The sequence below is a fragment of the Montipora foliosa genome, chromosome 13 (assembly GCF_036669935.1).
Source record: "Montipora foliosa isolate CH-2021 chromosome 13, ASM3666993v2, whole genome shotgun sequence".
NCBI lineage: Eukaryota > Metazoa > Cnidaria > Anthozoa > Scleractinia > Acroporidae > Montipora > Montipora foliosa.
The window spans coordinates 7,553,717-7,566,216 of record NC_090881.1 but is presented as its reverse complement, the minus strand read 5'-3'; the positions used below and the strand labels follow the sequence as shown (position 1 = coordinate 7,566,216).

Here is a 12,500-nt window from a genome sequence, read left to right as displayed (position 1 = left end):
CCTGACTTAATTGGGACTTTAATAAGATTTGGCGTGTTTAACAAGTCAACACTTTGAGTGTCTTGTCATTTTGGCTTAATAATTAAGTCAGTTAAGGGACATTTCCCATTACATGCCTGGCTAGTTTTTATGGCGTTCAATACTGCTCAAAACACTTTGAGCACATTTTGGACGTACAGACACCTTTGACAAGTCCAGGGGGTCATATTACAGTAGAAAAGATTACGCCGTAAATGTTACATTGTGATGAAGAAATTTATAAATCTTTTTCCGGAATTTAGGTCTTGATTATCAACAAACCTTTCGGATGAAACCATCAGCCTTCATCAGTGAAGTTTGCCAAACGTCGAGGAACGGAGGCGAGGGCCCAATCCCATATACAAGGTTGGACCGCTTCTCAACCGACTGTTTGTGTGTAACCTTGACCAACTGTTGTCTTAGGGTTAGGGTTAGTGTACTTTGAGAATGTTCTTAATGTTCTCAGATAGCCCTCGTATGTAAGGGATGGTTACCCAGGCCTTGTGTCCCCTCTTTATGTTGCCAGTGCAACACCCCCGTTCATCACGATCTTTCCGGTTTCTGCTGAACGCCCAATCAGGATATCCGCATTTTCGGAGTGACTTCTTGATATGGTTTTTCTCATTTGTCAGGGTGTCAGGATCACTGATCACCTGTTCCGCTCTCTGACTAAGTGACCAGAAAACCCCAAGCTTGTGTATTAAGGGATGGTGGGAGTCAAATTGTAGATAATGATCAGTGTGGGTAGGTTTCCTGTACACTTTTGTTGCTAGACTTCCACCACTATTCACATGAACATGGCAATCCAGAAAAGCAATAGCATTATCATGACCCAACTCCTGAGTGAACCGAATGTGGGGGTTGACACTGTTAATGTGCTCGAAAAAAGGTGGATCTCTTTCTGCGGAAGCACCACAAAAGTGTCGTCTACGTTGCGGAGCCACAGTCTAGGGGGCATACCGGTGTAGGTGTGTAACGCCTGCTGTTCGAAGGCCTCCATACAGAGGTTTGCTACGATGGGGGATACGGGGGACCCCATGGCACAGCCGTGTACTTGTGTGTAGAACTTTCCTCCAGATGAAAAATAGGTGGTTTTGAGGCAAAGTTCGATTAACTCAACCAGGTTGTCCACACTGAGCTTAGTACGCTCCTGGAGAGTTTGGTCTGATTCCAAACAGTTTCGCACAACCTGAATAGCGACATCAGGTGGAATTGAGGTAAATAATGCTGCGACATCATAAGACGTAACAACATCATCCTCATGTAGTTTGAAACCCTTGATCTTCTCCACAAAATCTTTTGTGTTATCAATATGGTGTGGTGTTGATCCAACCAGTGGCCCAAGGACAGAGGCCGCATATTTAGCTAAATTGTACATCGGCGAGTCAATACTACTCACAATTGGTCTTACAGGGATGGGCTTGGGTTTGTGAATTTTGGGTAGACCATAGAAGGCAGGAATAGTTGGTTCTGATAGCGGGTCTAGTTTCCTCTTTTCATCCATGTTGATTGTACGGTCATGGAAAAGCTTTGCCGTGAATTTACTGACCTTCTCTTTAAATCCATGCGTTGGATTATATCCTACTGGCTTGTAAGTATTCCTGTCTTTTAAAAGGTCTGTAATTTGTTGTTATAATCCTCTTTGGACCCAACCCTGAACAGAAAGGGGGGGCTCCGGTTCTCTCTGTCTCACACTTGGGACTGGGCCCTCGCCTCCATTCCTCGACGTTTGTCACGTGATAATTCACTATCATGTGACAAACTTCACTGATGAAGACTGATGGTTTCAGTCGAAACGTTTGTTGATAATCAAGACCTAAATTCCAGAAAAAGATTTATAAATTTCTTCACTTGAATTGTACCTGGATGAATGATAACATTCACTTTCACGTTACGTCGTGATCTTTGTGCTTCCTATTAAAGTTTGTTACCATCACCTGGACGTGCCGGGAATACAAGCAGTAAATATCAATTCATAAAATTAAGACGGAATTTTCATAGGCAACCTAATTCACGTCGTAATTACACAACGTAAAATTACGTCATAAAATCTCGACGTAATATTACGCTGAATGCAAGAGTACAAAGTTCAATTTCTATGAAATTTTATGTCGTAAATTTACAGCGTAACTTTAACATTGTAACTTTATGGCGTAAACTTAATAAGTTAACTTAAATTTGTTATTTTCAAGGTATGCCCATTCTCGATGATAAATTAGTTATCATTCTCAGTGTTTAATAAGTTAACGTTCTCAGTGTTCAATTAGTTATCATTCTCAGTCTTTAATTAGTCAACACCCTCAATATCATTTAATAAGTTACCATTCTGGTGCTTTAATTACAACAGTTTGAATGTCTTAAGTGGGGGAGGGGGTGCACTAATAATTGGTAATACCAATTCTATTAGAAAGCCTCAGGTTCGGCTTTCCGCAAGTTAATTGGCAAATTTTCGTGTTTCGACCAACTATTTGCATTATGAGAATTTTTTTGTTCTTGTTTTTTGGTTCTACAAATTGCATTTTGTAAGCAACTTTTGAGCAACTTTCGTTAGAGAAAGCAACTTTGAACATTTTAAAGCACCTTTTGAGCTACTTTAAGGAAGGTTTTAGCATCCAGTCTTCTCAGGAGGGGGGAGCACTCCCCCTGCACCCTCCCCTATATCCGCCCTTGATTTAAATGGTTTACTACCGTATTAAATTAACTGGCAATCAATGTATTGTTTCTTCTACCGTCTACAAAGCCTCAACACCAGCACTCTTTGCTGTTTCTTTTTCAGCCCTCCAATACAATAACAATAAACTCAGTCTCCTTATTTTTAACACAACAATATTAATATCATTCTTCCTATCTCCAGGTGGTACCTTGCGCACTATTCAGCACTCGGCAACAAAAACGGCGCATTTTTAGTGTAATTATTCCAACATTAATCACCAGGCGCGGGTCCAGGGAAAATGGTAAAACGGCCAGAGATATCCTTTAACAGGAGCTGCAAAAATTGCGAGTCTCTGGGGGTTCAGGCACATATGTTACCCGGGAAAAACCTTTTGGACTTTACTCCTTTAAAGTGCCATTCCTTGGGCTTTTGAGTCTTTCAGATAGGATATTGGCCAGGTTTCAATATTAACGGCGTGGAAATTTACTTGCATTTTTATAAATATATTTATTTTTCAAAAATCTGAGCGTGTTCTGTAAAACGTTGAAATTTGTCTGGATCCGCCTGTGATTATAAACCAAATTACAACATGCACAAACTTATAAGGGGTTCCCAATATTATACAGTAAATTCCACTATTCTTATTGGGATGGGAAGCATATGGAGAGAATTCCCCCATATGCACTGCTAACGTGTTAGTGAATGATGAAGGACCTAAGGGGTTCTTAAATCAAGAAACGTTATATTGAATAACAATGAGGAACAGATGCCTAAAAGCTTGATTTGCCAAAAAAAAAATTGATAAGGACAAACCTCTATGATGAAAACGCAGCCGAAATAAATTAATAGAAATGCTCAATCAAACTTCCTTAATGTGGCATTTTCCATAGAGATCCAAGACAGACAATTGGATGAGAATAGAGAGGTAAGCATTAATTTGAGTTGCTTTTCAATTATTTTTGCTTTTATCGTTCTGCAGCATAGGCTGTCTTTGGAGGTGAATGTGTTAGGGAAAATATGTTAAATGGTACAGATACAAAACTTCGGATGGTAATAGCAGTGATTGTGTTTAGTATTTTTTCCAACTACATTCTATGACAACGACAGAGAAAGACAACCAGGTGTAAGGAATTTCAAAAACTACGATGTTATACTTACGCTAGTTACTTATTGTTCTTACTTTCAGCTCACATTCCATGCAAGACACGGATTTGGTGGTAATTTTTTAGATCATTTATATTGCCTGGCCATATCATGCACAAATTTAGTGTTTAATTTCACCTGTGATAAGGTTTGTCCCATGATAAAGTATAACGAGGTGGTAATCGTAACTCTCCCTCTTCTTAATCGTGATGGGAGGAGGAATTTCTTTGGAATTCTTCATAGGGGTATGTCGCCCGGTTATCCAATTTCTGACTCTCTTTGTGATCAAAACATGCCATTTTCCACACCCGTATACAGGCATGGGGCTGGAAAATCCATTTTATTATTATTAACTTTGCCAGTCAAGCTGGCAGAGCGCCACAACAGCTTGTGCAAACTACTGTGGCCCATTTTTTACCTTCCCAACCCCGATACACAAAAGGAGACAGACTGCAAAACCTGGGAACTATGTGCCCTCCTCTTAGCGACAAGTGTGTGGGTTGTTTTACGTCCCACAGGATTATAAATAACTGAAGAGAAAGTGCTGCCTTTGTAACTACATGTGCAAATGGTGATATATCTTAGTTACTCCTCCTTCTCAACATTAGTGACTTCGAGTGGAAAGGACAAATTCCTTTATACGCTCTTGCACTCCCCATGAAAACCACAACTGACTTAAGGCCACAATGTGTAAAATCCTTTAAGAAAAAATCCTTTGGTGCGTCACGCACCTATATAGCATATGTAGGGAAGGTTCCCCGACATCGCCCCCCCAGAACTTCAAATTTCGTTCCATGACACATGGAAAGTCCTCTCCACCGCGAAAGCCCTTCTCTTATTTCACTTTCTGTTAATGTTAAGTGCGGATTTTGTAAATTGTAAATAATTATATTAACATGTTATACAGGGAATTATTCCCAGAGCCTAGAAAGATCTGGAGCTGTACACGTGGAAGGTAACTACACTGCCGGAGAAATAAAGACCGCTGCGGACAGAAAGAATGACATGGATGGTTGCAGCATTTGCCTAACGGCCCCACGAAATTCAGTTTTCTCAAACTGTTACCACATTTATTGTTGCTACTCCTGCGCGAAGAAATTATGGGAAGAAGATGGCCACTTTGAAACCTTTCTGTCACGTAGATCCAAGAAAGATCTGGAGCTGTCAACGTGGAAGGTAACAACACTGCCGTAGAAAGACAGGACGCTGGGGAAAGAGAGAGGGTCAGGTGTCAGGAAGTGCAGAAAGACATGGATAGAACAGAGAAGTGGAGAAAGACATGGGTAGTTGTGTTAAACATTTACCTGACAGCCCCACGAAATTCAGTTTTCTTAAACTGTTATCATGTTTACTGTTACTACTCCTGCGTGTAATAATGTGACAGAAACGTTCTTCGAGACCCTAATGGGACAGCATTGTATTTGGATGACCCCAACTCCTTCGCTGTTTAGTTGTTATTTTTATTCATCATTTGTACTGCATTAAAATGTGTACGTTCATTTTAATCTGTGTCCTTTGTTAATTTGAGCTGAGTTAAGTAAATCATCTTATTTGCCGTTTGTAGATGAAACATAAGGTTCCACTTATCAAACTTCAACTTCGCAATATACTACATATCTTAAAAACGTACTTAAATTTCATCGAGCCAATACTGTGAGTTATATCGACACTGACGGGACCACCAAGCTTCGATTGTCTGAGAGAGACAATACATGTTATCTTGATCAGTTGGCAAAGACTGAAAAAGTGGCTAGGAATACTTAAACACTGCATAACCCAACCATTGTAATGAGCATTATGAAACGCAAAGACATCTCGATGCCGCCTTCTTAAAAAGATCTGACACTGGGCGAGAATGCTGACTTCCACGCCATAGTCTGTTCTAGTTCTCACTGGAAAAACTAAAGCAAATGAAATTACAATAAGGCTGAAAAACATATGCAATCATTACAAAACCTTATTGATAATAATGGCTTTATTTAAGTGAAATATGTACATAATTAAAAGTTATACAATTAAAAAGTGTAGCCTAAGAGTCATCTAAAGCTTTCACAATAAAGAAAAAGAGAACAAAAAAAAAAAAAGAAAACAGCGTCACTAAATGCTAACAAAAGAAAAATTACATTGAATATCATCATCAGCTACTTCATATCTAAAACGTAATGTACTAAAGATGCCACTTTCAACGCGTTCAGCATTTATTCATTTTTTATTAAACATGGTACCTCTTTCCTCCTTGATGAAGTCAAAAACGTAAGAGCCAATTACAAATGGGTCTTTGTTGCTACTGTATACTCTTAGACATAGCAACCGTCGAGAGAACGTGTCCATAGCACCGTGAATATATATTCCAAATGCCTGAAACTTGACGTAGCCATCGATTGACCAGACCCAGTTGCTACCCTAAGAGAAGGAATCAAAATAACACAATAATGAACTACCTATAGGGCACACATGTACGTTTGGTTGGAAACATGTCACAAATAACTTAGGGTATGACTGTTCACTGCAAGACACTTAATTAACCGTGCAGGCAGTTAAAAGACAGCATGAGTGAAATGCAGTGCTGATGCTATTAGGTTTGATAAACTTCCTTACCTTTGCATTCAGCAGTCTTCTCCTCTGTAACCCATCATCATCTATCATCGTCATCATATTATGCACTTGATCTCTTAGGATACAAATGTTAACATTTCTGCATTAGCTTTTGTGGGAAAAAACATTAATTACCCCTTACCTCTCTATCCCTGCCATCACCCTTACTGAAAGACCACCTTCGGAGAGTGGTTATGTTGTTGGTCAAATCCGTTCTCAGGTCATCCTCATTTTACCTTGGTTGTATATGCACTCTACCTAATCAACCACCTAAAAGAAAGAATCTTTTTAATGTTTCGTGTCATCACGCTCGTATCCATTCAGTCTCAACATTACAACATAGTAAGGGAACAAAGAACTGTGCTATGCACTTACCGGTATTCGAACTCGGACCCTCCAAATCCATAGTCTTCGGGGTCTTCATAATCACCACTACACTACAACAACGAACATGCTCAACTCAACACAGTTCTCGCAAAAAAAGAACGAGGCCAATATCCAGCCATCTTGACCGAACAAGCTTGGTCAATAAAGGATTTATTATATGGGATAAGACACTAAAAAAGTGAGCTTTGTACTTTGGTTTATTTTCAGTCACTGAAAACGAAGCCAGTTACATGCAAAAATCAATGGCGCGTTCTCCTTTATCCTAATTGGATGAATGCAGAAATAAACTCGCAAAAAAAGAACGAGGCCAATATCCAGCCATCTTGACCGAACAAGCTTGGTCAATAAAGGATTTATTATATGGGATAAGACACTAAAAAAGTGAGCTTTGTACTTTGGTTTATTTTCAGTGGCTGAAAACGAAGCCAGTTACGTGCAAAAATCAATGGCGCGTTCTCCTTTATCCTAATTGGATGAATGCAGAAATAAACTCGCAAAAAAAGAACGAGGCCAATATCCAGCCATCTTGACCGAACAAGCTTGGTCAATAAAGGATTTATTATATGGGATAAGACACTAAAAAAGTGAGCTTTGTACTTTGGTTTATTTTCAGTCACTGAAAACGAAGCCAGTTACATGCAAAAATCAATGGCGCGTTCTCCTTTATCCTAATTGGATGAATGCAGAAATAAACTCGCAAAAAAAGAACGAGGCCAATATCCAGCCATCTTGACCGAACAAGCTTGGTCAATAAAGGATTTATTATATGGGATAAGACACTAAAAAAGTGAGCTTTGTACTTTGGTTTATTTTCAGTCACTGAAAACGAAGCCAGTTACGTGCAAAAATCAATGGCGCGTTCTCCTTTATCCTAATTGGATGAATGCAGAAATAAACTCGCAAAAAAAGAACGAGGCCAATATCCAGCCATCTTGACCGAACAAGCTTGGTCAATAAAGGATTTATTATATGGGATAAGACACTAAAAAAGTGAGCTTTGTACTTTGGTTTATTTTCAGTGACTGAAAACGAAGCCAGTTACATGCAAAAATCAATGGTGCGTTCTCCTTTATCCTAATTGGATGAATGCAGAAATAAACTCGCAAAAAAAGAACGAGGCCAATATCCAGCCATCTTGACCGAACAAGCTTGGTCAATAAAGGATTTATTATATGGGATAAGACACTAAAAAAGTGAGCTTTGTACTTTGGTTTATTTTCAGTGACTGAAAACGAAGCCAGTTACATGCAAAAATCAATGGCGCGTTCTCCTTTATCCTAATTGGATGAATGCAGAAATAAACTCGCAAAAAAAGAACGAGGCCAATATCCAGCCATCTTGACCGAACAAGCTTGGTCAATAAAGGATTTATTATATGGGATAAGACACTAAAAAAGTGAGCTTTGTACTTTGGTTTATTTTCAGTGACTGAAAACGAAGCCAGTTACATGCAAAAATCAATGGCGCGTTCTCCTTTATCCTAATTGGATGAATGCAGAAATAAACTCGCAAAAAAAGAACGAGGCCAATATCCAGCCATCTTGACCGAACAAGCTTGGTCAATAAAGGATTTATTATATGGGATAAGACACTAAAAAAGTGAGCTTTGTACTTTGGTTTATTTTCAGTGACTGAAAACGAAGCCAGTTACATGCAAAAATCAATGGCGCGTTCTCCTTTATCCTAATTGGATGAATGCAGAAATACAATCATTTGATTGGTTTACGTTTTTGACGAGTAAATGTCTAACACGTATGTCTGAATGGAATGACAAATGTACGAAACCGCTCGAGGCAAATTCGAAAAGTCTTTTGAACCTTAAAAATGTCCCAAAATGGCTTAAATTTTGAGCACTTAAGTGCTAAAGAGTGCTTAACCATTATAGCAAAGGTGTTCATTTCATCTGGCCGTCGCTTTCGGCGATCCTTGGGTGCTTCGAAGAACTGTCGCTCGGCTCTGTGGTGCGAAGCTGCCCCGACGTAAGCTGGATGTTGAAGGTACAGTCGTTAAAACTTCCAGTCGTTGCTCCTGAGAAAAAACCTGAGCCCATCTGGACTGGATTAAAGGTGGCAGACTCAACACTGGTAACTGAAGGGGTGGAACGAGTTGTGGTTTCTGTGCGAGTGGAGATGCTAGCCGGCCGGTTGCTGCTCGAGTGGCTCAGCGCAAGGGACATTCGCCGTTGATGTTCATATGAGGCCGATTTGTAATCGTCGAGACTTTTCAGACTGCGATGACCACTTAACTGTGCCACAAAATTATTTGGGACGTCTGCATCGAGGAGATGCGAAATGCAGGTCTTTCTCACCGAGTGGTTGGTTACTCTGCCTTGTAAACCAGCATTTTTCGCAGCGGTAGAGAGAAATTTGCCGATTTCATTTTTTCCAAGCGGACTTTGCATATACCACACTTCGTCATCTGGTTTTCGCTGATGTTTGACTGCGAGGTAAAAGGGGGAATCTGGCTTATTTATCTCCGAAGGACGACGGCGAGCAAATTCTTTGAAGATTTTAACCGGGCAACGCTCATTCCCGGTTGCTTGCGCAGTAGGATGGAAAGCACGAACACTGTATGGCTTGTCTTGGCCTTGACGTGTTTTGGACCCTTGCTCATATCTCCACACAAGAATCTTATTCTCCGTGTCTGGGTCTTTCTCCAGAGTGACGTCTCCCCACTTTAATCGGCGGCTTTCGTCACGAGCTCTGAACCCAAAGTGAAGGGCAATTATCCACCACAAGGTACGCTGCAAGATTGTTGGATTTGAGGTCCCAAATTCACCGCACTCGAAAAGCTTGTCTTCCTCGGCCTCTGTCAGCTCACGGGTAGCTTGTGGTTTGTTCCCTTTGCCATGTTCTACGACAAGTTGTCGGCGTTTGGCACTTAAGACTTCTCTTGAGAGTTTGAAGTTGTCTCCTTCAATAATATTTACATTTGAACCTCTTTCGTTCAAGGAGCGTTGAAGACTTCGTTGAAAGGACGTCAAACTGCCAGGCTCGTACTCTGTGCCGTCTAATTTGTTCAAACTTTTGAAAAATTTGCACAACAGCAAATTCAATTCTTCCTCAGGTATGTCAGACAGTTCCCTGTTCTCGTTTTCTTGTAAGCAAAACCGCTTCCATGCCTTCATGTCACTTTGTGTTTTAACCTTTGTGTTTGCCGGTTTTTGTTGCAAAATAAATTCATGAAACTCGTCAACATTTTTGTTTTCTTTGTTTTCATTCTTGTTGACACATTCGGTTTTCTCGTTTTCCCATTCCATCGATACAGAGACCACAAGAAATCTTTAACTGTCACGGAAAAGACTTTTCGGGAGACAAATTACGAAACAGAATTTTGTTGAGCCGGCTTCAGAGAAATTTTTCTTGCGGGACAAAGCGCGTAATCCCGAGCGGGCAGTATCACTCCATCTTGCCCGCTCGGGTAGCCAATCAGAGCCCGCGATTTGGTTCATCTTGCCCGCTCACGGAGCTACCCATGTAATAATTTTCATTATTTACTTCTATATAATATATACATCAACTGATATCCATGTATAGTAACCAAGACTAATCCTAACCTAACCCTATTTTTTCTCTAGGCTTAATATAGGCTCCAAAACGTTTCTTTAATTCATCTGAGTTCGTATTTGACCTAGGTAAGAACGGATTTTACCGACAACAGTTACTTTGTCAAATACTCAACCTTCTTTTCTTACCCACTAGCTTTTGGGTGTCCTCCATTACACTTACCTTGTGACTAACAGATCATGATGCATTGTGCGAATGCCCACTAGTTTTCTTGCACTGTCGAGCTCGAACTGAAAATAATTGAAATCAGCATTTAAGTGACCATGTTCCGTAAAACGTTGAAACTTGTCTGGATCCGCCTGTGATTATAAACCAAATTCCACCATGCAGAAACGTATAAGGGGTTCCTGATATGATAAAATCTAAGTCGCCAAGTACATGATCAAGTCAATTAAAATCCGTTTTAGAATCAAATGGAAACAACAACAATACTACTGACAGGCAAGTATGCAGCCTGCCCAACAAGATGGAGAGTATATTAACATTTTCCTTTCAAGTTAAATCCACTCGTACACGCATGCTCCTTATTGATTAATTGATTAATTTTCTACGTTTATTGGAGAAAAAAGCTGGAAAAACTACCATTTTTCTCCACAACAAACATAATTACGTATATCGCAGGATATATGTTGAGTATGCAGGTCAAATATTGAGCGTGCTAAAACCATATTTGGACATTGTCACAATGTGTTGAATAATAAAATGGAATGTATGTGTGTACATTAAAGAGTTATTAATAAATATTTGCACTGTTAATTGCACTCAACTTGTGATAAGGAAAATGACAACATGACAACGGCCAAACTATCATGATCTACAACATTTAGCCAAGTTCTTACAGCAAATCATTCTGTGCACTGATAGAAACACAATTTTATGTTGCAAGACAATCTGTAAACAAGTTATCTTGTGAGACGGGCCGAAAATGGTACTTTACTGCTAATCTAGATCATAGTTAATAGAAGGGAATGGTTATGAAACCCGTCAAATTTCTTCAGTGCAAGTTTTTGTTGTCTTTTTCGGCCTTGATCGTGCACAAAACACAACAGATGTTTACTCTGTACTGAGGAACTAACTATAAACTAACCAATAAACGTGTTGGTTATGTAACTCATGCACAGTGTATGAGCGCAAAACAACAGATTGTGCACGGTCGTTGACTTTCCAACATAAATCTTGGCTTTGATGTTTGCTGAGCTTCAAAACCAGTCCCCTGTATTAACTATGTCTAGATCAAACGACTTTTTCATCCGCTGGATGCTCCTAGTAGAATGCACTGCCCATCTCACACTTATACCGGTATGTACACAGCCAGCCAACCAAGATTACATGTAACAGTAACTGAAAATGTAGTTCTTAGATAACACCTAATTTTGGATAAATAATAATTCTGTACAGATTGTCAAAGCTCATAGCGTTTCGTTTTGGTGGAGTAATGAGCACTGAAACCAAAAGAGTAAGATTCATATAGTTTTACGAAATTTTGAGCGATCATTGTTTTCGAACAGATCTCCACCAAAATGAACGGTTAGTAAGTGCCCCAAAAAGTTGAAATAGCAGAGAGATAAAGAATAGACGTTTGGCGCATTTTAATTTTACCACACGATCATACTTCATCTGTCATTTCAACTGACAGTGTAGTGTCTCCGTGCACTAATTCTGATAATGATAGGCCATTGTTTTCTATTACACATGTAGTTGTCCCAGACATTGATCCCCTCAGTCTGAAATGTTGGCTTGGTAAGGCCAGCAAAGCAAAGGCTGCAAGGAAGAGTACCTGAAAAATAAATTGACAAACAAAGGGAAGTCAATGGCACAATTTGCTCGAGCTGTACTTGAAATTTCCAACACAATTGCGTTAAGACGTTAGCAACAATAGCACCCTCTAAGATGACCAATATATTTGTGGATGAATTATTTCTAGGGGAAATTATAAACGGTTTCATCTGCAAATTTTTGTACCATTTTGAATTTGGAAAGAATATTGAGAATTGAACAACATTTAAAAAATTGTGTTTTTCTTTTCAAGCTAAAACATCTGGCTCGTTTTAGGTAGCTTATTCAAGGGAATAGATTTGAGTTTATTTTACATTCGGCATTCTACTTAATAGTTTATAATTATTGTGTCTTTATGTCAG

General features: G+C 39.5%; 1 protein-coding gene across 1 annotated transcript; it reads right to left on the bottom strand.

Moving 5' to 3' along the window:
* Positions 1 to 805: 805 nt before the first annotated feature.
* Positions 806 to 1,522, bottom strand: LOC137981598 (uncharacterized). The gene has a single exon (XM_068828686.1). It carries the CDS (start codon positions 1,520 to 1,522, stop codon positions 806 to 808), a length of 717 nt encoding a protein of 238 aa, XP_068684787.1.
* Positions 1,523 to 12,500: the final 10,978 nt, after the last annotated feature.

Coding starts and splice junctions, on each gene's coding strand:
- LOC137981598 (XM_068828686.1), bottom strand. CDS start 1,522: ATGGATGAAAAGAGGAAACTAGACCCGCTATCAGAACCAACTATTCCT.